The sequence below is a fragment of the Malaclemys terrapin genome, chromosome 1 (genome assembly GCF_027887155.1).
Source record: "Malaclemys terrapin pileata isolate rMalTer1 chromosome 1, rMalTer1.hap1, whole genome shotgun sequence".
In the NCBI taxonomy this organism is placed as follows: domain Eukaryota; kingdom Metazoa; phylum Chordata; order Testudines; family Emydidae; genus Malaclemys; species Malaclemys terrapin.
This window is the reverse complement of record NC_071505.1, coordinates 28,959,928-28,987,475: the sequence shown is the minus strand read 5'-3', so window position 1 is coordinate 28,987,475 and position 27,548 is coordinate 28,959,928. Positions and strand designations below refer to the sequence as shown.

At 43.8% G+C, this 27,548-nt stretch overlaps 1 protein-coding gene across 1 annotated transcript in view; it reads left to right on the top strand.

Moving 5' to 3' along the window:
* The window catches only part of LRRK2 (leucine rich repeat kinase 2), a 140,905-nt gene that overhangs the window by 32,107 nt on the left and 81,250 nt on the right, over window positions 1–27,548 (top strand). The window contains exons 6-14 of the mRNA XM_054018958.1: window positions 203–337; window positions 1,846–1,977; window positions 5,142–5,261; window positions 6,257–6,381; window positions 8,693–8,772; window positions 9,397–9,503; window positions 10,946–11,075; window positions 17,434–17,558; window positions 20,283–20,416. Coding sequence (XP_053874933.1) covers window positions 203–337; window positions 1,846–1,977; window positions 5,142–5,261; window positions 6,257–6,381; window positions 8,693–8,772; window positions 9,397–9,503; window positions 10,946–11,075; window positions 17,434–17,558; window positions 20,283–20,416 — 1,088 coding nt within the window. The remainder of the gene's footprint in view (window positions 1–202; window positions 338–1,845; window positions 1,978–5,141; window positions 5,262–6,256; window positions 6,382–8,692; window positions 8,773–9,396; window positions 9,504–10,945; window positions 11,076–17,433; window positions 17,559–20,282; window positions 20,417–27,548) is intronic.

Here is a 27,548-nt window from a genome sequence, read left to right as displayed (position 1 = left end):
TAGACCAAAGGAAGACAATGCTGACAAGTCTTACATTATTGAAAGGATTTTGGTGTCTAGAGCACTTTACGTTGTGCAAAAAGAATAAAATCAATATCAGAAAACTTTGTAAAAAAAAAAAAAAAATTTTAATTAATACCAAGCTCTATAAGTATATTATTTCCTTAAAACATACTACATCTCTGTTTGCTTTTCAATTTAGTTCCAGAAGAGCAGCTGACTGAATTTGTTGAAAGCAAAGATCACATGATCATACTGAATGTGTTAAAAGAGTTTCAAGAAAAAGAAGATGTTGTACTTCCGGCACTTTATTCTTTACATTCATTAGCTGGTCCATGTAAGTGCATTACTGTAGCATTTGGGGCTATCAGTCTTTTCAAATCACTCACACTCGGACATTCAGTTCTGAAATGCTCTCTGTAGTGCTTCATGAATTCCCAGAGTAGTTCAAAGGAAAGCCATAGGCATTGGTGCACTGGATGGCTTTTCGCATCTGAGGAGGTCCAGTTTAGGCGACTGAGCAAATCTGCTTTAGCAGAAGGCGGGAGACTAGAATGTGAGAGCAGCCTTGAATCCCTCTGTGCCCACCCAGTCCTGGACAGCTGTTGGCACCTCATAGGCTTAGAACTACTCGATTGTTCCATTATTTAAGATCCACTCTATTTTTGTTCTTCTTTGGGTGGAAGTTTTCAATAGTCTTTTGTATATTTGGGCTAGTCTTACAATTATTTGTGAAGTGTATAGAATACTGTTTGTTGAACACAAGTTTAGTTTGTCATAATTGAGAAATCAAAAAAGTAAGCACTTGAATATAAGGAGGTTTCTCAGCTGCTAAGATTGACATTAGTTAAACATTGTGGTTATTGAAACAAAATATGTGGCCTCCTTTTACTCTGAAGTAAGCTGCTTCAGAATTCTTAGCAGCTCAGTTGGACCCTCCCGCCTTGTGGAGTCCCAGAGCTTAGACTCCAGCCCAAGCGCGAATGTCTACATAGCTATTTTGCAGCCCTGCAGCCCAAGCCCAAGTCTGCTGATCCTGGCCAGCTGGGGGTGTTTAATTGCTAGTTAGACATATCCTGACTTTAATAGAGGCGGACCTGCTTTTTTGTCTCCATTTCTATTAGAAGATGATCTGCTCAGCTTCTTTCACTAATCATTAATAAGAATTTTTTATTGTTGTTTGCTATATACTACCTCCACTTCAAACTAGGTATAGAAATATTTGTAATTAAAACCTGCACTTTGGCACATCATTCAAAAAGCCAGAAGCATACCTTAGCAGAACACTTCTAAGCATTCTCTATCTATTGAATGGGCAGAGCTAACAGCCAAAATAAGTGATGTTAACTTGCCCACAAAAAGGAGAGGAGATTAGAATTACAATAGTTAGAGCAGGGCATTACGGGTCAACATTTCTGGGTTGTATTCCAGGCCCTACCACTAAACTGATGTACTGTATATCCTTGAGCTAATCACTTAAATACTGTATACTTCTGTTTACTCATCTGTAAAATGCGAAAAGAAATATTTACCTACCTGTTTACAGATTAATTAATATTTGTAAAGCACCTGGAGGTATCATTTCTGTTAAATGGCTAAATATATAATGGAAGTAGATCAGTAACAATTCACACTCTAAGTGATTCTAAGTTGAAGTAAAACAGCATTTGTAAGTAGAGGTTTAGCTAATGTCTTTCATTGTGTGGAAATAAGTAGAAATAATAAAAATTGTCACAATGGCTAAAACCAAAGTATAGATCCAGTTTTTGAAATACATGTACATATTCAAACCTTATCATTTAATTTTTCTTATTTAAGAAGCATAACAATGTTTTTTTACTTTAGCCAGCAATGTTGAAGTGCTCATGTCTGGAAATGTTAGATGTTACAATGTCATAGTGGAAACTATGAAAACATTCCCTAACAGTGAACCAATTCAGAAAGTGGGTTGCTGTTTGTTGCACAAGCTTACACTGGGTAAGTTCATGAAACTGTATTTTATACTGAAATTTTTTATTGTTTGTTTGCTTCTTTAACAGCTGACAGTGTTGCCACTACCACTTAACTTTTAGAGTAGAACTAGATTAATGTTTATATTTAGCCAGACAAATAAAGAATTTATTTGTATTGTGGTAGCTCCTGAGGCCCTGGTCATGTAGACATGACGCTGTATAAAAACAGAACAAAAAGACAGCCTCTTCCCTGAAAATTTTAGTCTAAGTACAAGCCAAGAGAGAGGGGAGAAATACAACAAACAGACAGGAGAACCACAAGGCAACAATGATACCTATGTGTGCATAGTATTAAAGCATTCTTTTTAGAGTTATTACAGTATGGAAGATATTTCCTTCTAGGATTTCATATTTTAGGTGCTGATGCTGAGTACCTGAGAAACAACTGATGGTACTATATTTTCTTGTAGAAATCGTCCTCTGGGATCTCATTTATCCTCCTTCTAGTGGTCCCAAAGATCCACATCACAGTAACACTCCCTCTGGCCAAGGAAAGTTGGACATGGTTGCTTCTGGATTGTAGAAATGCTTCAGTGTTGACTGGGGTTAATCAAGAGCAAAACAAGGTGCTCCTCCACCCTCCCAATGAACGTAGTGTTATGCTGGGGTAGGCAACATATGGCACACGTGCCGAAGACGGCACGTAGGCTGATTTTCAGTGGCACTCACACTGCCTGAGTCCTGGCCACCGGTCCTGGGGGCTCAGCATTTTAATTTAATTTTAAGTGAAGCTTCTTAAACATTTTAAAAACCGTATTTACTTTACATACAACAATAGTTTAGTTATATATTATAGACTTATAGAAAGAGACCGTCTAAAAATGTTATAATATATTACTGGCACACAAAACCTTAAATTAGAGTGAATAAATGAAGACTCGGCACACCACTTCTGAAAGGATGCCGACCCCTGCTCTATAGTCTTTGCAGCCCCTGCGTGCCCGAGAAGTTTGGGTAAAAGTTTAGGACCTGGATTTGGATCTCCTGAATTGTACGGTTGCTTCTAGAGTGTTAGTCTGACCTGTTGATATTTTACTTTTGGTTATGCCTGGTGTAACTCACAGTCAAATTAAATCTTGCGCTGTCTCATCCATAGTTTTTATGTTTAAATTAGAGAAATGGTGAAAGCTTGCAAATTCAATAGCTCATGTTCAACTGTGACAAGACAGGTTTCAGAGTTGTAGCCGTGTTAGTCTGTATCAGCAAAAACAACGAGGAGTACTTGTGGCATCGTAGAGACTAGCAAATTTATTTGGGCATAAGCTTTCGTGGGCTAAAACCCACTTCATCAGATGCATGGATTGGAAAACACAGGTAAGGCAACTTCCATCTTTTCATGTACTATGTATGTATATCTTCCTACGTATTTTCCACTCCATACATCTGATAAAGTGTGTTGTAGCCCTCGAAAGCTTATGCCCAAATAAATGTGTTAGTCTCTAAGGTGTGACAAGATAGAATCACCACTTTTGCAGATCTGAAGATGATCTGGTAATTTAAAGGCATTTACAGTACAAAATATGTTCATTATATGTGTCACATTCATACCTTTCTCTTTTAGATGAGCCTCTAGAGAGAGGCTCTCAAATTGTTTTATACCTAAGCACCTGAATGCCTGTAAGCTACATAAAGAAAAGCAACAAGAAAAAGCTATTTAACGGAACAGGGCACCACTACATAACTACATATCAATTTACATTTCAGAATGATGCAGATGTGCTTAAATGCTTTTTTGAATTTGAGCCATAGAGCTCAATCCTGCAAGATGCTGATCCTGTTTATCTCCTATTGAAGGCAATAGAAATTTGAGAGTGCTCAACCCCTTGCAGGATCAACTCTATAGTGAGTTGGAGTAAGCAAGGTTAGCTTTCTATTGTGTATCAGAAAAGCACCATCAGACCACAGGTGGTATGTTCTTCAGTTTTGCATTTCATCTGAAGGGCTAGAGAAAACTGTTATTCCTTTTAAAACCTTGATTTTTTTCTGTCATATTGGTAGAGTGATTCAACCCTCTCTTAATTAAGAATTACTAAACAAAATTAAATATCAGATACAATAGATGTAACTAGCAGAATATATTTAATGAAGTGGGTACTCCTAAAATAAGATTTACATGTAGTATTTATTTTCCTTGGGGAGGATAGGGAAATTTGGTTTTTATTTGTTTGTTCTTTGCAGTATTCCTTACATTGAACCTACTGCAGGAAATGCTGCACATACCATAGTAAATGTTTCTTTTTAGAGATGCTCATTATATATACAGCAAAGATTATTTATCTTTCCATAGTTTCAAAGTGTGTAAACTCTTTTTTTTTATATATATAGTCAGAAGCTTGTGCTAAACCCTGATCTATTTTGTGTGGAGAGAGCTCTATTTCAGAATATAGGTCAAAACAGTTAAATAGCTTCCCTTATAGGGTCAGTTAAGTGTCAGTGCAGAAATCAAAGTTCAGGTCTATACTTTGGTTAGGGTATGTCTACACTGGAAACTTCAAAGCGCTCCTCCACGAGGGGATTAGCTCTGAGCACTGGGAGCCCATCTACTCTAGCGCTTTAAAACGCTCAGACTTGCTGTGCTCTGGGGGGGGGGGGGGGGGAAGGGGTGATTTTTCATGAGCCAGCAAGTTAGAACGCTATAAAATGTAAGTGTAGACAAGCCCTTAATCATTTGAAGGCAGGAATAGCTTGGAAATAATGCAGTGGCTGCAAACTCTGCCTTTTGACAGAGGTGAGCACTTCATTTTGCTCTTCATTAACACCTTCTGTAGCTGCCTAAAGGAATGGTGTTTATAGGTGCTAGAGAGTCACATCCATCAAGTCTCATCTGAAGGTAAATAAAATCCTCTTTGAAGGATTCAGTGGAATATAGAGGATCCTCCTGGGTTCTTCCTACATGAATGAGGAGGAGAAACCAAAGAACCCAGTTCTCTGTTTTTCTTATTCTTGGCCAGTTATCCTCATTTCACAAATCAATTTACTTACTATGTCAAACAAATTAACTGCCTAATCTGCTGTTTTTCTTCAAGCACAGTATGTGTGTCCTATGCATGTGGCTATAGCTATATTGTCTCTGTATATAGATATAGATCTAGCTAGATATATTCAGATAACATTTTAATCTACTTTTAGGAAATTTTTTCAACATCCTGGTATTAAATGAGGTACACGAAGTCATTGTGAAGGCTGTTATAAGATACTCTGCAAATGCAAAGTTACAGGCTGCAGCACTCAGTTGTTTAGCTCTCCTCAGTAAGTAAATTTCTTCCTAATTACCTAAATAAAATGATTAATAGACAAATGTTTATGTTTCCACAGTTGGTGTGCTAGCGTAATTTCCTGTGGATTCATAATTCTTCTGTATTTTGCCACTAGTAGATTTCAAACAGGAGTAGGGGTTAACAAGGCTAGGTATGCAACAGTGTTTTATCCTGCTCACCTGTTAGAGCTCATTGTTTTGTTGTAGCATGCCAGTATTTGTACCAGTTAACCGCGTCACCTACCCTCCGCTCAGTTGGTATAGTGTTTTGATGAGCACTAACATATCTATTCATAGGCTGCATAGTGGATAATCCCTTCTTAGTTTAAAAACTATTGTGAGGGTAGTGAATATAGTAATTCTGAATCCAGGATTGATGATTGGTTTGTGTATCTGCATACTAATACTGCTATGGCAGTTTACTTCTGTTTCCCAGCAGGATGGTGTCTGTGTTCTAGAAATAACCTGATAGTTTTGAGCTTTGTTTGAAGCTGCATTAAGGCCACAATTTTCAAATGTGGGTGTCTGCTAGTTTGTTAGGGGTGGGATCCTGTAACCCCTTACAAGTGTGAATAATTGTCACACTGCAGTCAGTTGGGTTGCTCATGTGAATAAGGGTACAAAGGTGTAGCAGATAGCAGAACTGGGCCTACTTTGTGTAACCTTTAGTACCATGCTGGCAACCATTCATTTTTATAAGTACTGAAATTCACTGACAATTTAAAACCACGTTTTATTTTACTCTTTCCCAATTCTTCTCTTAGCCATTTCAGTGTACCCTTCTTTTCCTAATGACAGAAGAGTGCTGGAAGATCACGGTAACTCTGTGATGAATGGCAATGTAGAAGAGTCGTAGGGTCATGTTTTAACATCTGCAGTATTCTTTATGTGAACATGAAAATAAATGTGTGCATGCATTTTAAAATTAGAAATATGGCATGAGACATAACTACATTTAATTTAACACCCTCTTGTCTGTATTTTCAAGCGGAAACAATATTTTTGAACCAAGACTTAGAGGAAAGAAAAGAAGAGGAAGAGGGAGAAAAATTATATTGGCTGGAAGCATGCTATAAAGCATTAAAATTGCACCGAAAAAACACAGACGTACAGGTGAGAATTTTGGGAGTGTGTGTTTGAGAAAATAAAAAAAATTAAATGCACAAGTGAAGGTGTTTAGCAAAGTAATTCTCTCAAATGTACTAAAATTATAGTCCGGAGAAATAAAGATTGAGTTTTGCTTAATTATTAATAATGGCTTCTCATGGTAGAAGTGCAGACATGCAGCCCCACTCTTTTTCACAGACAGGCTCTTACCACCTGTTAGAGGGTGCCATGATTTAGAGAAGCATAGAACTCAAGATTAATAAATACCTTGTCACACAAAATAAATGAATAGATAAATAAAACCCCAGCAGGCTATAAAACAGCATGTTCATTCAGTTACAATATCTTCTGTTGTGTCTATCAGATTATACCTTTTATAAGAGAGACCCACTTGTGAAGAATAATCTTCTCTCGGCAAGCGGAAACAAGTTAAATATGCCCCCAAATCAGTAGCTGAATCGTGACTAACAAACTATTTATTTATAGTAAAGGGAAGTTTGAATAAAGAGAAATGTATCCTATTTGTGATCATAATTATTAGCTGACATGATACTGAAAATGATTTATTCTAGCCTACACTGACTGGTCAGTCATGGTCAGCATAGTGTCAGCTAACTCAGTTCTTCACATTCACGTTTGAACACAATAACATTTTCTCAGATAGATAAGCTCTTGATGATTGGCCTGGAGTTAAGACTTAATGCTTGTTACTTCTTCTCCATTAGTTCATCTCCTCAATGAGGTGGTCTCTGTCACTTCTTCAGATCATGCATATGTAGTCAGTAAGGGTATAATTCACATGTGGTACAGAGGACCAATGCAAGACCTTGTAGGAGGTTGAAGTGTGGGCCAGGATCTTACCCTGTAGCCTTCATACCACAATATAAGAGAACAGAAATATAAGTGTTTATAAATTTAACCCAAGAGCTACAAGTTTCTGGAAAAAAGAATGAGACATGTAGCTTGTAGGGTCAGTGTCTGTTCTTCTTCGAGTGATTGCTCATGTGCATTGCACAATAGGTGTGCATGCTCACCACGTGCACCGGTGCCAGAAGTTTTTCCCTTAGCAGTACCCATAGGGGAGTACCCCTAGCAACCCCTGGAGTGGCGCTGCCATGGCACGGTTCCCCCTCTCCCCCAGTTCCTTCTTGCCGCCAGTGAAGGTGCCTCAGAACTGCTCTGCTGTATCTTTCCCTCTTGGACTTTGTTTAGTTCATAGTTTAGTTAGTACCTGTAGTTAAAAAAGAAAAAGTTTAGTTAGAATAGTTAAGTGCGCCTGGGTTGGGGCATGCCCCGCACCCTGGGCTTTAAGTCGTGCGACACTTGCAAACGGCCTATGCCCGTGAGTGATCCGCACGTGGACTGTTTATGCTGTCTGCGGGAAACCCACCTCAGCGATCGCTGCAGGATTTGCAGATCCTTCAAGCCTCGGACCAAGAAGGAGCGGGACATACGGCTCCGAGACATTTTGATAGTCGGCCCTGACACCGTTGCGCCGCTCCGAGTTGGCACCGAGCACCATGGCATCAGTGCGCAGCGACCCATCGGTGCAATCCACCAGTCAGCACTGCTCCCTGTCCACGGGACATTCGAAAAAGGCAAAGAAGAGATCTTCTTCGCCACGACACCGAAGCAAGGCTGGGGGAGAGACTGGACCCGTGTTGGGCAGTTCTCGATCCCCTTTGGCCTCGCGGCCTCCGACTCAAGTCGAGCGGAGTAGCCCGGCCCACTCCGAGCTGACCTCCCTGGGTGGCAATGCCCACATTCGGGTGCCCTCCACACCAGAGGCCCTGCAGGTGGCTTGAGATGTTCTCTCTACCAGTACCGGTTGCACCGATGCCAGCGGCTCCCTGGTCCATAGGTCTTTGCCTTAATTGATTCTAGAAGCTTCTTCTTAATTGGCTCTAGGTGTCCTAATTAGCCTGCCTGCCTTAACTGGTTCTAGCAGGTTCCTGATTACTCTAGTGCAGCCCCTGCTCTGGTCACTCAGGGAAGCGAAAACTACTCATCCAGTGACCAGTATATTTGCCCTCTACCAGACTCCTGTACCCCCCTGGTCTGGGTCTGTCACAGTATATATAAAAATTAAGTGAGGCTTTCTGTCATCATAACAACCTGGATAACATAAATTGTGACTGAATTAGTATTTTTATTCATAACTGTTTATTTTTTTTATCTGTTTTCGATGTGTTGACCTCCACAACAGAGTGGCAAAAATAGTGGAACTATTTTTAAAATGTTTTTTAAAATAATTTGTAGCTGTTTTAAATTGTATGTGTTTTAAAAGTATTTTATTTTGCTCTTGTTTTAAATTCAGGAGGCTGCTTGTTGGGCTTTGAACAATCTGTTTATGTACCAGTGCAACCTTCATGAGAAAATTGGAGATGAAGATAAACAGTCAGTAGTAATAACTTGAACTATATGTTGGGGAGCACGGAGATTCAAAACTAATTGTTAGGTCACTTGGGTTAATTAATTTATGGTACTTTGTTTCCCTTTTGTTGCTTTCTAATTCATCAAACAGGGCAGGATGCTGCCTGAAGACACTCAGCTTGCTGCTGATCCCAAAAGATTAGGGCTGGGGGAGGAGCTTGAACCACCTGGTAGCTTGGGAGAAAAAGATAAGGAATAAGCCCCCAAATTAGATGGAAAGCTGAGGTGTAGGGGGCACTACTGGAATCAGGGAGGAGAAGCTGGACTTGGGCGAGACCGAGAGAATCTCTTTGTCACCTCCTTCTCAGAGATGCCATGATAGCCAAATTTGAAATGCACTTTATTGTATTCTTTTGTGGACCTTGACTCATTTAGAAAAGCTCCCATTAATGTCAGGGAGACAGGAATGGGCAGTTTGCAACTATTTAAAGGGCTTTCTCTTTAACTGTTGCTATGGCAAAACATTAACAACCTGGTATTATGATCTACAAAGAATAATTTCACTTAATTCTAATATGGATTCCTTAAAATGCACTATAATCATTGTAATATGGCCATTGTGCAGTGATTTATTTATTTTTGTGAAAGGTACCCCATACACAGAGAAGTGATGCTAGCCATGCTGATGCATTCCACAGCAAAAGAAGTGTTTCAGGCAGCTGCTAATGCCTTGGCAACTTTATCAGAACAAAATGGTAAGGAAATTTTGTAATAAATTCCCTCGTCTTCACTGTCAGACTTCATCAACAATTTATTACAGTAATATTACAGATACTGTTACATAATATCATCAGGGGTTAGGGTTGGGACAGCTCATGCACTGAAATTTAAGCATGCACTTAAGCACTTCCAGGATCATGGCCCTCATCCTGTTGCTGCTCCTGCCCATGAAAGTCTTGGGTAGAGTGAGAGAAGAGATTGGCACCCCCAGGTGAGATTGCATTATGTTGCCACTAGACCTCCAGGCCATCCGAATACAATTATTTACATATTGAACTGTATAGTACAATGTTGTTGTTACATGTAACAGTATCTCTTTCTACATAAACCCAAATCATGCAGATGTATTAGTTGCATGTGAGCAAAAAGTTATATATTTGGATTTTAATAGCTATAGATATATATACACACACAGTACGTATACATTATGATATGCAATTTTATTACAACAAGGGGTGGGATTTTCAAAGGGGCCTAAGGGAGGTAGGCATCTAATTCCCATTGAAATTCTATGGGAGCTCAGCGCCTAACTTTCTTAATTTCCTTTGAAGATCCCAGTCCCGGGTCTTTGAGTTTTGCCTTTTTAAAATTCTCTCCCTGCTTTTTTTTCCTTTTAAAATAACGTACTTAACACAGAAACCATAGATGGGGAGAAGCATCTTGAAATCTACAAGTACAATTTATAGTCAATTTACATAATGGTTTGAAATGTACATACTAGCTTGTGAAAGGCAGGAGTTAGTGATAGTTATGATGACCAGTGCAGGATTCATGTGGTATAAACATGACTATTCTATTCTGCAATGTTATTTCAGGTATGATGTACTCATAACTTAATCTGAATCAGATCTCAGTTATGGATTAATTCCATTAAAGTAAATGGAGTTATACTGGTGAAACTGAAAGACTTTAGACCCATGCAGAAAGTAATACTTATTTTTGGAGCCTTATTTTGAAAATTAAAGGGTGGTTTTTTTTTTTAAAGTTCTAGGTTTCTTGTATGATCACAGAAGAAAAATTCACAGTAAAAGTTATTTTGAAATAAAATAAACAATTAAAAATAGACTCAATGATAAATCCTGCATCCCATAATGGTGACTTTGCATAACTGGAAATATTGACTGTATTTGTTCCCAGTAGGCACTTTTAAGATCCTAAGTTTATGGGCTAAGTTGTGCAAATACACTCTACTCTACTTCAGCCTATACCATTTTCTAGTTTGTATGTGTATATATATTTGTAAATAAAGTGTTGGCCTTGCAAAGTCTTATACATAACTTCAAACAAGTGAGATGTCCTATTGACGACAGTAGGACTACTTGCCTGCTTCAAGTTAGAAGATGCACACATGTTGGCAGGATCACAGCCTGAATGAATATATTCATGTTTGTTCATTTAATGCTTTCTCATGTTGTAGTAAATATTAGAAAGATTCTGTTGGCAAAAGGAATACACATTAATGCATTGGACATAATGAAGAAACATTCAGACTCCCCTGAAGTGGCTGAAAGTGCCTGCAAAATGCTGAATCGTGTTTTTGAAGGAAGGTAAGATATACCTAGTAATGTGGGATCATGTGATGTTCTAGTGCAGGTTTTAAAACATATTTAAATAATTGACAGCTAGTTATTTACTTAATGTAGGGTGAAAATTTACTGCAGAGTGGAAGTCGCATAGAAGATTCTGAATTTCGTAAGCCCCAGGGTCAACTATACAGAGGGGTGGGGTAAAGAGATTACTCCTGGGTCCTTTGAACCCCCTGAACTTCACAGTGGATACCATCAGTACGTGGACTATATGGGCAGCCCATAAGCCACAGTGAATTCCATGTAGAGTTGGACAAATATTGGACATTTTCACAAACATTAATTCCAATTGCTAAAGTAATTCCCTTTGATGGTGTTCGTTCCACCTTTATACTCACTTTCCGCAGATATTCTCACAAATGCATTTATTGTTCAGAAAGTTGTCAGAAACAGAATGTTAGCAGACAACAAATTTAGAACTCCTAGCCATGAATACCCACACTGAAAACTTGATTCTAAGTGTTACACTTATTCAGTCAAGGAACAGAAATATCCTGTGTGCCTGTCAAAACAGCTCAGATTTTGAATGTTAAAGAATTTCAACAAGCTGCATATGAATAAGCTATAAAGAATTATTCACAGAAATTTTGTGTCAAATAATTTCAAGTAATAAATGAAGAATATCATGAACCTTTCTTGGACAATTCACGAAAACTGAAATTTGTCAAATTTATTACAAATTACTTATCCAGTTCTTTTTCATCCCTCCACCTATCAGAATTCTTTTCACATAGCTGATTTGCTCAGGCTTTGTGTTGGGATGAATTTCACTCTAAAAATAAGCACCTCATTGGTCAACATAGCCTACCTACTGAGTAGGCTTACTTCTGTGGGAACCATTTCCCTCTCGTGCTTTGCTTCACTTAAGGATTTCTGAATGGCCTTAAAGATACTGTAACCTGCTTAGAAATACAATCATGAATTAGGCCACAATCTTGCCAACGCTTTAAGTGTGTGAGTAGTCTCATTGAAGTCAGTTGGCATGATCATAAGTGTTTCCAGGATCTAGGCATTGCATTCAGTCCCGCAAATTCCGATTCAACTTATTCACCCAAGCAATCTCATTAGACTTTATATGAACTTATCATTTTACTTTGACATTTTCATTTTTATATCCTTTTTTAGAAAATGCTAAATTGTCTCATTTGTAAAGTAAAAACCAGCGTATATGTATACGTCAATGGAATAAACATTTCTGGGAAAAGAGAGAAAATAATCCCAACAAGGCACTGTTGCACTGGCAGGCATCAAGATTACTGTGGTTTAAGAAAGTTAAAAGAATATTATGGCTCTCAGTACTATGAAGCTAAACAAACTTTCAGTTCCTTTTTTCACTTCCCATTTCCTTTTCAGGACAGATGACACAATAATAAATAGCGTGCAAAGAAAATCTATGCCTGAAATGTTTTAACAAGTACAAAATTACAGCTCTGTTTTGGCTGATATGGATATAGAGTTAATCAAAAGTTGATAACAAGAGTGCTGATAATTTTCTAATTTATATGTGTAAATATATAAAATCAAGTCTTACAATTAACTAAGTATATTTTTAATATTCCCCCCCCTTTTTTTTTATTCTTTAATCAGAGATGGAGTTCACTCTACTTGAACCAGACTTTTGAAAAGAACCCTCTGCTTTTTTATAAAGCAAATTATTGTAATTCTGTACGGTGATGAAATCTGTTATTTTCTGTTTCAGCATGATGTAATGAATGAATTTGCATGCCCTGTTCTTCCAAACTGCTATAACTGGGAGCCATTGTTGGTCTAGAAACAGTGGAATTAAAAGTGATAGTTGTTCTTTGAGTAGTGTCCCTATGGTTGCTCCACTGTAGGTGTGTCTGCATCCCTGCACTGCTAATCAGAGAAGTTTTTGGTAGCAGTGTCGACTCAGCCCATGCATGCGCTGCTCCTCGCCTGCCACAAGGCTGACCAGTGTGCTCTGTTGAACCCTCCTCAGTTCCTTCTCAACTGCTGTTGGCTAGAGATGGAGTTATAGCTGTCCATTCGTGGATCATTAACTCTTTAAGAATTGCTAATTTTTAGCTACCCCCAAAGCTTTTTCTTTGTTACTTTGTATTTTATTTGGACGTGCCTTTAAAAAAAAAAAAAAAAAGGGCTTGTCTCCCCCAACCCTAGTGTGTGGGGCAGATCCCATGGACAAGGATGTGTCCAGCTTGCTCGTCTTCAAAAAGTGCCTCAGTTGCAAGGAATCTATCCCAGTGGCTGATGAACACTTGCCGTGCGTTTGCTGCCTGGGAGAGAAGCACATTCCACAAAAGTGTGGCTTGTGTCAGCAACTGAAGCCCAGATCCAGAAAGACAGAGCTAAGACTCAAACTCCTACTCATGGAGTCGGCCATTCAATCCCAGCAAGAGCTCTCACCGCAATCCTTCAAAGGGAGGTGAACCCAGAGAAATGAGCCACTCACATAAGGTCTCTAAGAAAAGGTCAGTGAGTCCCCATAGTGAACCCCAGTTGAGCTGAAAACTATGTCTGGCTTGATCAGTATCATCAGTACCAATGGCATTGAAGCCATCTAAATCTGGTACCCAGGGAAAGTGTGGTACCAAGCTGACGGAGCAAGGTTAGACTGCCTAAAGATCCAATGGGCACGGACAAAGAAGCGCCGGTACTGTGGGGGCACGAAAACATAGGAGATACTCTCTGGGGAAGATTCCCTCAGTACAGATGTTGGCACCAGTACCTACCCCAGTGCACAGGCACTGACAGAACTCACTACCGGATCCACATCGCCACCCCATCAGTGCAAGCCTCTCGGGACAGACAACCTTCACCATCCACGCTGCCAGATTTCCTGTGTGCAATGGATCTTTCAGTGTCCAATGCACCAGACTTGCTCCTACTCAGTACTGGGGCCTCGATGCAGAGTTCACCCAGGGCCCTGGACTTGCCAAAGTCTTCCTGCCTTGCCCTGCCCTTCTCATCATCAGAGTTAGAAAGTGAGCAAGAAGACATGGATTCTCACCATTCTTCCCACCTGCCATATGGGGCTTAGTTTCACTATGGACATCCAACTTATTGTCCCCCTAATCCACAGCCTCCCTGGTTTGGTCAACTGTGGTACCAACCACCAGGCTCCTACCCATCACAATAGCCATACTAGGACCCTTGGGAGGCTCAGAGACAACAAGCCTCCCATGCCTGTAGTGTGGCACACCAGCAAATGAGGAGACACTCTTTCCTTCAGTCGCAGCTTCAAGGGCTTCTGAACCCCCTGAACAAACAAGGAGATAGTAGAGGCTGAGGTGGAGGAGGAAGTCACTCCTCAAGCCCAGTTATCGTCGTCATCACCAGATGAGATAGTGATGCCCCCTCCACCATTGATGGTTGATGATTTCAAATTATTCCAGGACTTGGCACAGGAGGTGGCTGAAGCCCCGCAAATACTGTTATAGGAGGTAACCAAGTCTCACCATAAGCTGATGGACAACATTCCTCCACCTCCTCCAGAGTGGCTCTCCCTATTAAGGAGGTACTCCTGGATCCCACCAAAGTCATATGGCAGAACTCTGCTTCAGTCTCACCAACATGCAAGCAGGTGGGCAAAAAGTATTACGTGCCAGCAAAGGACACAGAGTTTCTCTTTTCCCATCTGCCCCCTTATTTGATTATTGTGGATGCAATCAACCACCAGCACCAGTTCAAATTCACTCCTTATGACCGGGACTGGAAATGCCTGGATCTGTTCGACAGGAAGGCATATTCCTCAGACCCCTCCTGTTCTGCATAGCAAACTACCAAGCATTGTTGGCAAAATATGAATACCACAACTACACGGAACTCCATTCCTTTCTTGAGCAACTTCCTGATTCTCACAAGAAACAATTCAAGGCCATAGTCCATGAGGGCCAACTGATCAAACATCCCTCCAGTCCACATTAGATGCAGCTGACATGGCGGCACACTCGATTTCCACAGCCATTGTGATGAGACTGGCTTCATGACTTCATTTATCCAGCTTCCCTAAAGAAGTCCAAACTACAGTGGAGGACCTTATTTGAAGGGACAAAGTTATTTGCCAAGAAAACAGACACATCCTTTCACATGTTGAAGGATTCTAGGGCAACTCTTCGATCCCTCAGGATCTATACTCCTGCTTATGAAGGAAAGTACAGCCCTCAGCCACTGTTCAAGCCCCACTCATCACAGTACACAGAAATTTTACGAACCGCAGAGGAAGAAGTCTAGGTTCCCCAGGCAACAGCAGTCAGGTTCTCAACCAACTTCCTCTTAGCCCCCCCCACCTTGAAGTGGCAGTTTTGATGGGTTGATTGAGGTGCCCGTATAACATTCTCCTCAATATCTCCTCACAACCCCACCTATCCCTTCGGAGACCATCTAACCTTGTTCTGAAGCATCTAAGAATGGATAACCTCTGACAAATGGATGCTGGAAATATCCAAGATGGATATGCCATCCATTTCTCCTCCCTCCCCCATCCTAAACACCCTTCCCCGTCCCTCTTCAGGGACCCTTCTAACGAGAGTCTGCTACATCAGGAGGTAAGCCATCTCCTTAGTGTAGGAGCGATAGAGCCTGTGCCCATACATCTAAGAGGCAAAGGCTTCTATTCTTGCTACTTTCTAATACCAAAGAAAAAGGGAGGCTGGAGACCCATACTGGACCTCAGAGTAGAACTGTATCAAGCTCTGTTACCAGATACATAATGTAGCACCCCCATCTTCAATACACACACATTCTACGAGGTCAGTCTCCTCCTCCATTGCCTTCTCCAAGGATGTCCCTATATCAGAAATCTGCAGCGCAGCTACCTGGGCATCTGCACACACCTTTGCAGAACATTATGCCATCCTGGGAAACTTGGCTGCAGATGCCAGCTTTGGTGCCACGGTGATATCATCTGTAACAGACTCAACTCTGAAGACCCAGCCTCCAGTGGTGGGAGTCACCTACAGTGGAGCACCCATAGGGACACCTACTCGAAGAAGAAGTTACTCACCTTGTGCAGTAACTATCGTTCTTTGAGATGTATCTCTGTGGGTGCTCCACGACCCACCCTCCTCCCCTCTACTTCAGAGTCCTTGCCATTGACTCTGCGGTAGAGAAGGAACTGAGGAGGGTTCACCCGCGCACGCTGGCCAGCCTCATGGCAGGCAAGGAGCAGCACATGCGCCGGGTGAATGGACACTGCTACCAAGTTCTCTGATCAGCAGTACAGGGACACAGACACATCTTGAGGAACCATTGTTACTGCATTACTGCAGAAGGTGAGTAACTTCCTCATCTTGCTGATCAAGTATTACCTCTTATTTCCTTATCACATGAATGTTAATGTGCTGCACAACCATATTTACATATGAAAGTAGTCATCTGCAATTGCCTTAAGTCCTTTTAATTGGAAAGAAAGTGCATTTTTATTTACCTAATTCAGTGGTCCCCAAACTTCTTCAATCGTGCCCCCCACCTGGTCTGCACCACCCCAGGAACTGTTGTCGGGAGCAGGGCCAGAACTGCTGTCAGGAACTGGGGGGCCAGAAGGCCAGGGGCAGAGTGGGGCTGGGTTGTGTACCCTCCCTGCCCCCAACGAGCCTCGCTGCCCCCCCAAAATAGTTCCCCCATCCCCATCTAGGGGGGCATGCCCCACAGTTTAGGGACCACTGACCTAATTGTGTAATAGAAACATTTTAAAGGAAATATTGCTATGAAAGAGTGACATTTAGAAAACCCAAAGAACAGCAGCCTTAGCATGTGTTTAGGTGCTATTTTTTACCACTTTAATGAAAAAATATTAAAATAAAGGAGAATGCCCTCAAAAGCTAATTAGAGGCTTTGTTGCTACCCATTTTGGAATGCCAATAAACTGAGCTAGGGTTTGGTTTTTTTAATCTTAATAAATGCAGTTTTGATAGATCAAAAGCTGACATGACAGATTGCAGAAATGAACAGAAACAAGCTTCTGTCACTTCATGAACAGTTTATGGAAATTATGGAGCAAACGGAGGAGTGAGATCACATGTCCTTTCTTGCATTTAGAGCAGAGTCTTAAAGTGTACATATGAAATGTACACTTCACAGTAACATGCTCTGTTATTAGTCTGCACTGCATAGAAAACTTTTGAATGTTCCAGGATTGAAATAATTATATTTAGTATTATAATCGAGATTAAAAGCATGGAAATACTGTACAAGAAAACTACACTAGCTGAATTTGCTTGCTAGTTAAAACTGAGAAGATTACAGTGTGCAGACTCACATATTCCTGTTTACCAAACTAAAACTAATGCATTTCTAAATTGTATGTTTATTAATTCTGTAAATGCATATTTACTCTTAGTTTCCCCCATCTGGACATAGTGATAGCAGTTGCATCAGAAGTCCTAAAGGCCATGAGGAAACATGAAAAGGTGCCATCTGTACAGCTGGAGGCTCTTCGAGTCATTTTACCTTTCATGATCCCTGGTAAGTCATCCAAGGAAAATAGTTGACATTATATATCAAATAGGAGAATATAAATAAGAAGGCTGTTTTCTGATCTTTCTTAAAATAGTTAATCATCCATCCTGTAGTGGAACTTCGTATGAGTAATTTTTACTTAAAGCTCTATAATTAAAGGAGAACTTTTATGATTGAAAAGGGTAGAAACATAGTTAAAGGTGGAAGAAAAAGCTTGGCAAACATTGAACATATTGGGCCAAATTAATCACTGCTGAAACTCTATTGTCTTCTCCAATGATGGACTTACACCAGTGATGAATTTGGTCCATTGCTGCTTCCCTTGATACTACTTATAGATTTAGGGACTATGGATCCATTGCTGTGACTTTATACCTTAATTATTGGATGTTCCATTAGTGATAGACAAAAAATAACAAACTTTATTTCCAATTGGATATACTAGCAGAAGGTATTGCTTCAGTTCATTGTCATATAGAACAGTAACTGGCTCTCACAAACCAAGCAGTGGGGGCAGTGACTTCAAGATTAGAAACATATTAGCTCTTGTCTACAGCAAATAGTTGTGAGGCCAAACTAGATGATTTAGGAAATCCATTCCAAAGAAACATCTTATAGGCAATCTGCAAGGGGGGAAAAATGTGTGTTCCCTTTGTTCTTTATTGTGTAGAAACAGAAGACTTGGACAAGGTTAGAAAAGATTCTTGTTTTGTTACCTTAGCATTTTTTTAAATCAAGAATATTAAGTCTTGTCTTCTTTGTTTTTGCTGACAGTCTCATTAGAATACTAAAGATCTGGAGTAAGAGCTTTCTCAGTCTTAACTGGAGAGATGGGGAATCTTTTTGAAGACAGCATTTCTTGCAAGTGTTTGTCAGGACTTTTGGTTAAGTGAATATTGACAAAAACAAACCATTTTAAACAGTTTGATTAAAATGGAGGTTTCTCTTACAAGCTCAGATTTTAGTTTCTTGTCCCTTGTAATATAATTGTATTATTTTTCCATTCATTCAATGAGTCCTTGAGCAAAAACAGGAGATTTAAGACTTGATAGTCAACTTTAAAAAGCAAGCATGAGAAATTCTCCTTTTTTTGCTAAAATCTTGTGAGCCTTTGTCCGTCATAATGAAGCCAAAAAAGAGACAAGTTTTTTTTCCTTTGACTATCGCCCTAGTTGGCGTTTGAAGGTTAATACGTGAAGAAAGTTAGTCTTTTATAGAAAAAATAATCAGTACATTCTTGAATCCTAAAGAGTCTTTTACATGATCTCTAGTTACTTTCTGTAGTGCCACTTTGCGGTGAGTGCTGATTACTACAAAAATGTTAAAAGAGCAGAACATGGTCCTGTTAGTTTATGTGTGCACAATTTCCATTGATGTTATCTGTGGATATAATTTGGTTTCTAATCTGCTGCCAACAGAAAGATCTAGTAGTCAAAAATTCCTTTTAAGTGTTTTCCTTCCAAGAAAATCCTAAAGGCATTTAAAGTAGTATGGACACTAAGAAACAGAGAGCTCCATTAAGTAATTAATTTCTTGCTAGATTTTGAACTGAAAGTGAAAAACAAAAGCTGAATTTTTCATTTCTCTTGAATCTGCTATTGACTGGAGCCCTACATGGTTCTCTGTATGATTAGACTTCATCCCCACTCATAGAAAAATATGTGATCTCTCTGTATCCCATCTGATTTTACTAGGTTTGAGGTTAATTGGGATTCAGCTTATGAATGATTAACATATTGTACAAGTTCACATGCAAAATCCCCCCATTTTGCTGCAACCAAAATTCTTTGGAGTGAGTATTTGTTTCATAATAATCTCAACAACATGGGAAAATTGAGTTTTAACTCACTCCATGGGCTCTTGCTAACTCTGGTCTGTGACATTACAGAAGCATGAAAACAGTGGGAAACTAGAATTAGGCTGTCATGGGGTGCACTCACTATTGGTGGCACCTCTTCCTGGAGATTAGCTCTGGCTAGGTGTTGCACTCTCCACTGGCAGTGTCTCTCCCATCATCCGCTAGACCTGCAGACCCCTCTCACTCCAAGAACTTCAGCCTCCTCTTCATGATTCAGCCCTCTGGCCAGGTCACCGTACATGTCCCCCCTCTTCCAGGGTATCAAAGTCCCTGTTGACAAATGGGCTTAGGCAGTCTTCCTACTCACTGCCCTACCAATGCCACTTCAGCAGCTGGTAGCGGGACACAGGCCCACCCTCTACTCTGGGTCTTGGCTCAGAAGCCCTCTCATCAGCAGCCAAAGTTTGACCTACCCCATACCTCTCTGCTCCTCTCCCTGAGCCTTGCCTACCTCACTACTATTCCCCTTCTCTGGGCTTTCCAAGCTATGCTCCGCCCTCCCAGGGAGTAACTGTAGGCTTCTTGCCTCTAGTCCCAGATACACTTCCCTTCTCCCAGGGGGTGACTGCAGACTACTTCCTTACAGCTCTCTTCTGCTCCTCAGCTTCTGGGTTTTATTCAGGCACCCCCTGTTCCTGTCCAGCTGAGCCTCATTTAATCAATCCCTGCTCCATGGCTTCTCCTCCAGGTGCAGAGGGTAGGTTAATTGGGCCTAATTTACCCTCTCAGGGTCAGTGTGGAGAGTATACCCCATCCCACAGGTCTCATGAGTTATTTGTAAATAACTTTGCATCAGTTTGATTGCAGTACTGATTTTACAAAGAAAATGTGAAATTTGTTTCCCTGAAGAAGTGTTTTTCTGTGTGTTACAGGAGCCATGAAAGAACTGCAAAATGGTTCTTCAGGAACAGTGGGAGATGCTGACTTGATGCTTACCTTAAAAGTAATTAAAAACCAGTGTTTGTTGGAGGGGACTCACACACTAGTGCTTGATGCTTTGAACAGGGTATGGTTAAAATCTTTCTCCTAATAAATTTGCTTGGTATTTTACAGTTGCAATTAATGACTTATTTATAACTTTGAATGCAATGAAATCATTTTCCAATTGATTTGATAAACTTTACCTTAGATGATCTTTCATACATGTGTTCATCCGCATTATTAGTTTTTTCTTACGCTAATTTATTCTGGAATACGCCAGAGAAGTTCATCTTTGATGCAATAATGCTAGTGGATATTTATTAGAAAACTTAATTTTTCTTAGACATTCAATTCATTTGCAGTTGTTTATGATAATATTTTATATGTTAAAGACGGTTTTCCACACAAATAATGAATATCCTGCATAAGCTAGAAGTTACTGTATTTTGCACAGAAAAACCTGCAACTGTTCTCTTAATGTGATTTTACCTAAAACTGATAAATATGAATACACATTTCTTGGATTCCAATAGAACAGTGTTTCTCAAGCTATTCCATACCAAACAGAACTGCCTAGGACTGCTTGACCCTGTAGCCATTGGGAAGAGCAGGATAGTTGCAACCTCATGAGAAGAAACTTGGAAAGCAAGAGGCACCTGCAAGCAGGTCCCAGCAGGATAGGGAGACAGAAAACAAAATGCTGGGCTGCTGGCTGCAGCAAAAGTGCAGTTCTATGGCAAAAATGCTGAATCCCACGGCCCATCGAATCCACATGGCCGTGATTGAGATGAATGAGGCAGTTCACACACCTCTGAGAGCAGTTTCTCTCAACATTTTCGGGTTGGCAACTCCCTAGTGAAGTCAAAATTTTTATAAACCCCTTATATTTATTATAAAAGTAGTCACAGTAAACAATGTATCAATGCTAGCAATGATAAAACTATGTAATTTATGTAATTGTCTGTGTTTCAAGGGGTTGAATGAGAATACTTGACTTTGAAGGGTAAGCGTATGCAGGGAGTAGGAAGTGAGATTTTCTTTCCTTTGAACTAATAAAATTTTCAATACCTTGTGATCCCTCGTTGTGACGCTCTGTACCTCGGGGAAACGCTCTACACCCCCATGTTCATCTTTATGAAATGATTGTATGACATCCAATGCAAAGTTTGTCATCTTGAGCGTCTTCGGAAGGCTCAGAATGCAGTAAGCATGGTTGTTATAGTGATGTTATAGTAATTGTTACAGTAATATTATAGGTTATAATTTCATGTATATAATTATGAGGCTGAAAATGTATCCTCATGGCTTAAAGCAAGCCCATGCAAAAACTCTCCAAGAACAGAGAGGCAGTTCACACCTCGTCAGAGCATGGTTGGGACAAACCCAGCCCAGCCTCACAGGAACAATGGACACTGTCTTATAGAGCAACAAAAGATTCTGTTAGACCCTCGAGGGTGTCACCCCCTTCCTTTGGGCAGTTTGGGACTGCAATGAGGTAATGCTCACCTGACTCTGAAGGGGTGGGGGGCAAAGCCAAGAGGAAAGAAAGGACATGATAAAAGGGAGAGACATTTTGCCATGCTCTCTTCCACCTACATCTACAGACACCACCACCACCAAGCGACTGAACCACTGATCAAAGGAGAGAGCCTGGCTGAAGAGCCAGCCTGTGGGGAGTTTGTAAGGACACTGAAAGTGTTAAGATCAGCCTAGAATGCGTTTTGCTTTTATTTCATTTGACCAAATCTGACTTGTTATGCTTTGACTTATAAGCATTTAAATCTACCTTTATAGCTAATAAATCTGTTTATTCTACCTGAAGCAGTGCATTTGGTTTGCAGTGTGTGAGAGACTCCCCTTGGGAGAACAAGCCTGGTACATGTCAATTTAAAAAAGAAATTGATGAACTTATGTAAGCTTGCAACATCCAGCAAGCATAACTGGACACTGGAAGATGGAGTTCCCAGGGTCTGGCTGGGACCAGAGATATTGGCTAGGGTCATTCACTTGCAAGTAGCTGGGAGCAGCTTACATGCCAGAGGCTGTGTGTGAACAGCCCAGGAGAGGGGGTTCGTCTTCGAGTGGTTGCTCATGTGTATTCCACGTGCTCGCCACGTGTTCGCCATGTGCTCCAGTGCTGGAAGTTTTTCCCCTAACAGTACCTGTAGGGGGGGAGCGCCCCAGCGACCCCTGGAGTGGTGCCTCCACGGCACGGTATAAGGGGAGCTGCGCACGCCCCCCACCCTCAGTTCCTTCTTGTCGCCAGCGAAAGTGCATCGGAACTACTCTGCTCCAGCTTTGCTGTAGCTCGTCCCCAGAACTGCTTGTTCGTTCAGTGTTAGTACCTGTAGTTAGTTAGCTGTTCAGTTAGTTAGAGCGCCCGGACCGGGGCATGCCCCACGTCCTGGTTTTAAATGGTGTGACACTTGTAGGCGATCTATGCCAAAGAGTGACCCGCACGCAGACGGTTTACGCTGCTTGGGAGAGACCCTTATCAGCGATCGTTGCAAGATTTGCAAGTCGTTCAAATCTCGGACTAAGAGAGAAAGATACATCAGGCTCCGGACCATTATGATAGAGTTGGCGCAGACCCCGACTCCGGCGCACCGCTCCGAGTCGGCGCTGGGCACCGCGGGGTCGGTGTGCGGCGACCTTCTGGCGCCTTCGACCAATCGGCACCGCTTCCCATCTACGGGGCACAAGAAGGCAACAAGGACGCCTTCTTCGCAGCGGCACTGAGGAAAACCCGGGGCAGAGGCTAGACCCATGTCGGGCAGCCCTCGATCCCCCTCCAGCCTCTAGCCTCCAACTCACGTAGAGCGGAGTAGCCTGGCCACTTCGGACCAGACCTGTCCAGATGCCCTCAACGCCGGAGGCCCTGCAGGCGGCCCGGAGTGTCAAGTCCATACCAGTATCCGGAGCGCCGCCAAGGCCGGCCCCATGCTCCAGGGTGCCCCCGGCTCGGTACCGGTCTTAGTCCAGGGAACGTTCCCAATGCCATTCACCGCCTAGCGACCATTCAGGGCAAAGTCCACGTGGATCGCCCTCTACTCCCACCAGACTATCTGGTTTGGTGCCATCTGACTGAGACTCTCAGCACCACTCCATTTCAAGGAGTGAGTACCGACGGGACCGAGGCAGACGTTGCCGAAGGTCCTCATCTCAGAGGGGTTACCGCAGCTGGCCACGGCACAGACGTCAACGCCATTCCCACTCAGAATCCCGCTCCAAGACCGTACCAGGGCATCGCCTCCGCAGCCCCGGGCATCAATTGCCAGCTTGTCGCCTCCGCGGGTCCGCCCGTCAGAACCGATCGCAGAGCAGCTGCTACTGACGGTACCGATCCTCCACGTCGAGATCACGGTCCCGTGGTCGGTGTCGCTCCTGGCACTGCCGCTTCTCCCGGTCCCGGGAGAGCGGCAGGTCATTCGTCAGCCAGCCTCTGTTCACAGTCGTGCTTCCATGGCCAGGCCAGCTAGGCCAAACAACTGGGCCCGCCAGTGCCGCAGCAAGTGCAGTGACACCAGGCCCCGTGGCTGGCCCAGTGGTACCAGTGGGCACTGTGGCCCCGACGTAGCCCCAGTCGGGGCTCGCTCGATAGCTGGAGCCTCAGAGGCACCATCGGCCTCCCTCTCCAGACCTCCAAGGGAAGGGGTCGGTGGGACGTACATCCTCGGTACCGTGCCCGGAGACTGACCAAGTGGCAGACCCTCCGGTGCGGGCGGATACCCAGAGTATCGTACCGGCCTCCTCGCCCTCCCCAGATAAGGCGATAACGGCCCCGCCCCCTCCATCCTGCAGGAGGACTTTAGAGACACCAGGAGCTTTTAAAAAGGGTAATGTCATCTCTCCATCTCCAAGCAGGAGAGATCGAGGAACCCTTTGATTCCCTGTTCAATGTGCCGTCCTCTTTGGCACTGGGCAGGGTAGTTTTTTTACCACTCTGCGAAGGGGGTGGCAAAAATTTCAATGCCTTGTGGCAAACACCAGCCTCGTTGGCCCCCATCTATAAGAGAGCGGAACGTAAGTACTTTGTACCTGCCAAGGGACACGAGTACCTATACACCCACCTGGCGCTCAACTCCCTGGTGGTTGAGTCGGTCAACCACAGGGAACAGCAGGGTCAGCCAGCCCCTACCCCGAAAAATAAAGGTTCACAGAGGCTGGACTCTTTCGGAAGAAAATGTATTCGTCCTCGAGCTTTCAGTTGCAAGTGGCAAATCACCAGGCGCTCCTGGGCAGGTATGAATTCAATCTGTGGGGCTCCCTGCCCAAGTTGGAGGACTCCCTCCAGGAACGCGATAGGAAAGAGTTCAAGGCACTGGTGGAGGAGAGTACAGGACAACCCTGCAAGCGGGATTGGATGCGGCGAACACGGGTGCGCAGTCTAGGGCCTCCGCGGTGTCCATAAGAAGGGCGTCGTGGCTCCTGCTCTCCGGACTGGCCAGTGAGGTGCAGGCGGCCATGCAGGATCTCCCGTTGGACGGGATACAAGGCTGCATGGCATGAAAGACTCCCGCACGACCCTCCAGGCTCTGGGCCTCTATGTCCTGGCTCCAGCAAAACCTAAGTTCAAGCCGCAGCAGACTCCACCCAGGCTGCCCTCCCGAAGTATGAGGCTGCCCATAAGAAGCAACGGGACTATAGGAGACGCCCTCAAAGCCAGTCTCGGCCTGCTCCCCAGCCTGGGTCCCGCCAGGGTAAGCAGGTGGGGAAAAGGCGCTTTTGACAGGACGCTTGGGAGCAACCCACCAGTCCTCATCAGGGATCCACCCCAATAACTGTCCCTTTCTCCAACAGGTTGTGTGCTTTCCTCCCAGAATGGTCATGGCTAACCTTGGACCGATGGGTTCTCAACACCATCTCCCGGGGTTACACCCTCCAGTTTACTTCCTCCCCGCCCAACCACCCCCTGCTGCCGTCCCTCTTGGGGGATCCCTCACACGAATCTCTGCTTGAGCAGGAGGTGGGGCAGCTCCTGGAACTAGGAGCAATAGAGGCGGTACTCGAGGAGTTCATGGGCAAGGGATATTACTCCCGATATTTCCTTACCTCGAAGGCCAAAGGGGGGCTCAGGCCCATCCTGGACCTGCGAGGGCTGAACCAATACATGGTGAAACTAAGGTTCCGTGTGGTTTCCCTTGCCTCCATCAGGGTCCTCACAGACAACACGGCCTCAATGTTCTATATCAACAGGCAAGGCGGGGCCCGATCCTCAGCCTCTGCCACAAAGCCCTCAGGCTGTGGGACTTCTGTATAGCCCACAACATCTGCCTGAAGGCCTTCCGCCTGCTGAGTGCCTGGAACACGAGGGCAGATCACTCGAGCAGGGACTTTTCCTCACAACCAAGTGGTCCCTCCACCCAGACGTGGCCCACCGGCTCTTCCGAAGTTGGGGAACTCCCCAGGTGGATCTATTCATGACCCGGCAGGACCGGTGACGCCCCCGGTTCTGCTCCAGAGGGCACCTGGAGAGGGGCGCTATCTCCAATGCCTTTGTCCTGTCCTAGTCAGGCCGGCTTCTCTACGCCGTTCCTCCGTTCCCTCTAATCAGCAGGGTCCTGGAGAAGCTAAAGATGAACAAGGCCCGCATCCTCCTCATTGCCCCAGCATGGCCCAGGCAGCATTGGTACGGGCCCCTAACGGGCCTGGCGGTAGCTCCGCAGTGACCATTGCCGCTCCGCCGGGATCTGCTCTCACAGGACCAGGGCCACCTCCTCCATCCCAACCTAGCTGCTCTTCACCTCACAGCGTGGCTGCTCAGTGGCTAGGCATTGAGGAAAGGACATGCTCGGAACAGGTTCAGCGTGTCCTCCTCGAAAGTAGACGGCCCTCCACTCACCGCTCTTATTTGGCGAAGTGGTCCCAGTTTTCTAGGTGGGTGGCGGACCAAGGTGTTTCCCCTGTAGCCACCCCGATCCAGCTTATTCTGGTTTACCTCCTCCACCTGAAGGCCCAGGGCCTTGCCCCCTCGTCAGACAGGGTGCACCAAGCAGCCATATCGGCCTTCTGTCCACTGGTGCAAGGGCACACGGTATTTTCCCATGCTATGACTGGCCGGTTCCTTAAGGGTTTGGACCGTCTTTTCCTACATTCTAGACCTCCGGTTCCGCAGTGGGACCTGAACCTGGTGTTGACCCATTTCACGGGGTCCTCGTTTGAGCTGCTAGCTGTGTGCTCCTGGTCCCATCTCTCGTGGAAGGTGGCCTTCCTGGTCGCAATCACGTCGGCCAGGAGCCCCCATGCACGGTGTTTCATAAGGGCAAGGTCCAGCTCCGCTCGCATCCTGCGTTCCTCCCAAAGGCAGTCTCTGCCTATCACATAGGTCAGGACCTTTTTCTGCCGGTCCTCTGCCCCAAACCGCACGCGTCCAGTGAGGAGTGCCGCCTCCTCGCTCGACATGCTCTGGCATTCTACCTTGAGCAGCCTATGCCATTCAGGAAGTCCTCGCAACTGTTCGTTGCCTCGGTTGAGCGCATGAGGGGTCGGTCAATCTCCACTCAGCACCTCTCCAACTGGATCACTTCATGCATTCGTACCTGTTCTGCTCTGGCGGGTATTCCCCTGCCATGATTGTGAAGGTGCACTCGATTCGGGCACAGGCCTCGTCGGCTGCCTTCTTGACCCACGTCCCTGTCCAAGACATTTGCAGGGCCGCCACTTGGACTTCGGTTCACACGTTCACCTCACACTATGTGATCGTCTCCCAAACCAGGGATGACGGCGGGTTCGGCAGGGCTGTACTCCGTCCCGAGAACTTGTGAACTCCTACCCGCCTCCAACAGATATAGCTTGGAATCACCTATTGTGGAATACACATGAGCAATCACTCGAAGAAGAAAAGGCAGTTATCTTTTCCGTAACTGGTGTTCTTTGAGATGTGTTACTCATGTCTATTCCACAGCCCGCCCTCCTTCCCCTCTGTCGGAGTTGTCTGGCAAGAAGGAACTGAGGGTGGAGGGAGTGCGCAGCTCCCCTTATACTGCGCCATGGAGGCACCACTCCAGGGGTCGCTGGGGCGCTTCCTCCCCCCCCCCCCCCAGGTACTGCTAGGGGAAAAACTTCCAGCACCGGTGCACGTGGCGAGCACGCACACCTATTGTGGAATAGACATGAGCAACACACCTTTTCAGTAACTGGCGTTCTTCGAGATAACTGCCTTTTCTCACAGCAGAGCAGGGTAAGGCTGCCTCCCAGAGGTCAAGGATTGGAATGGC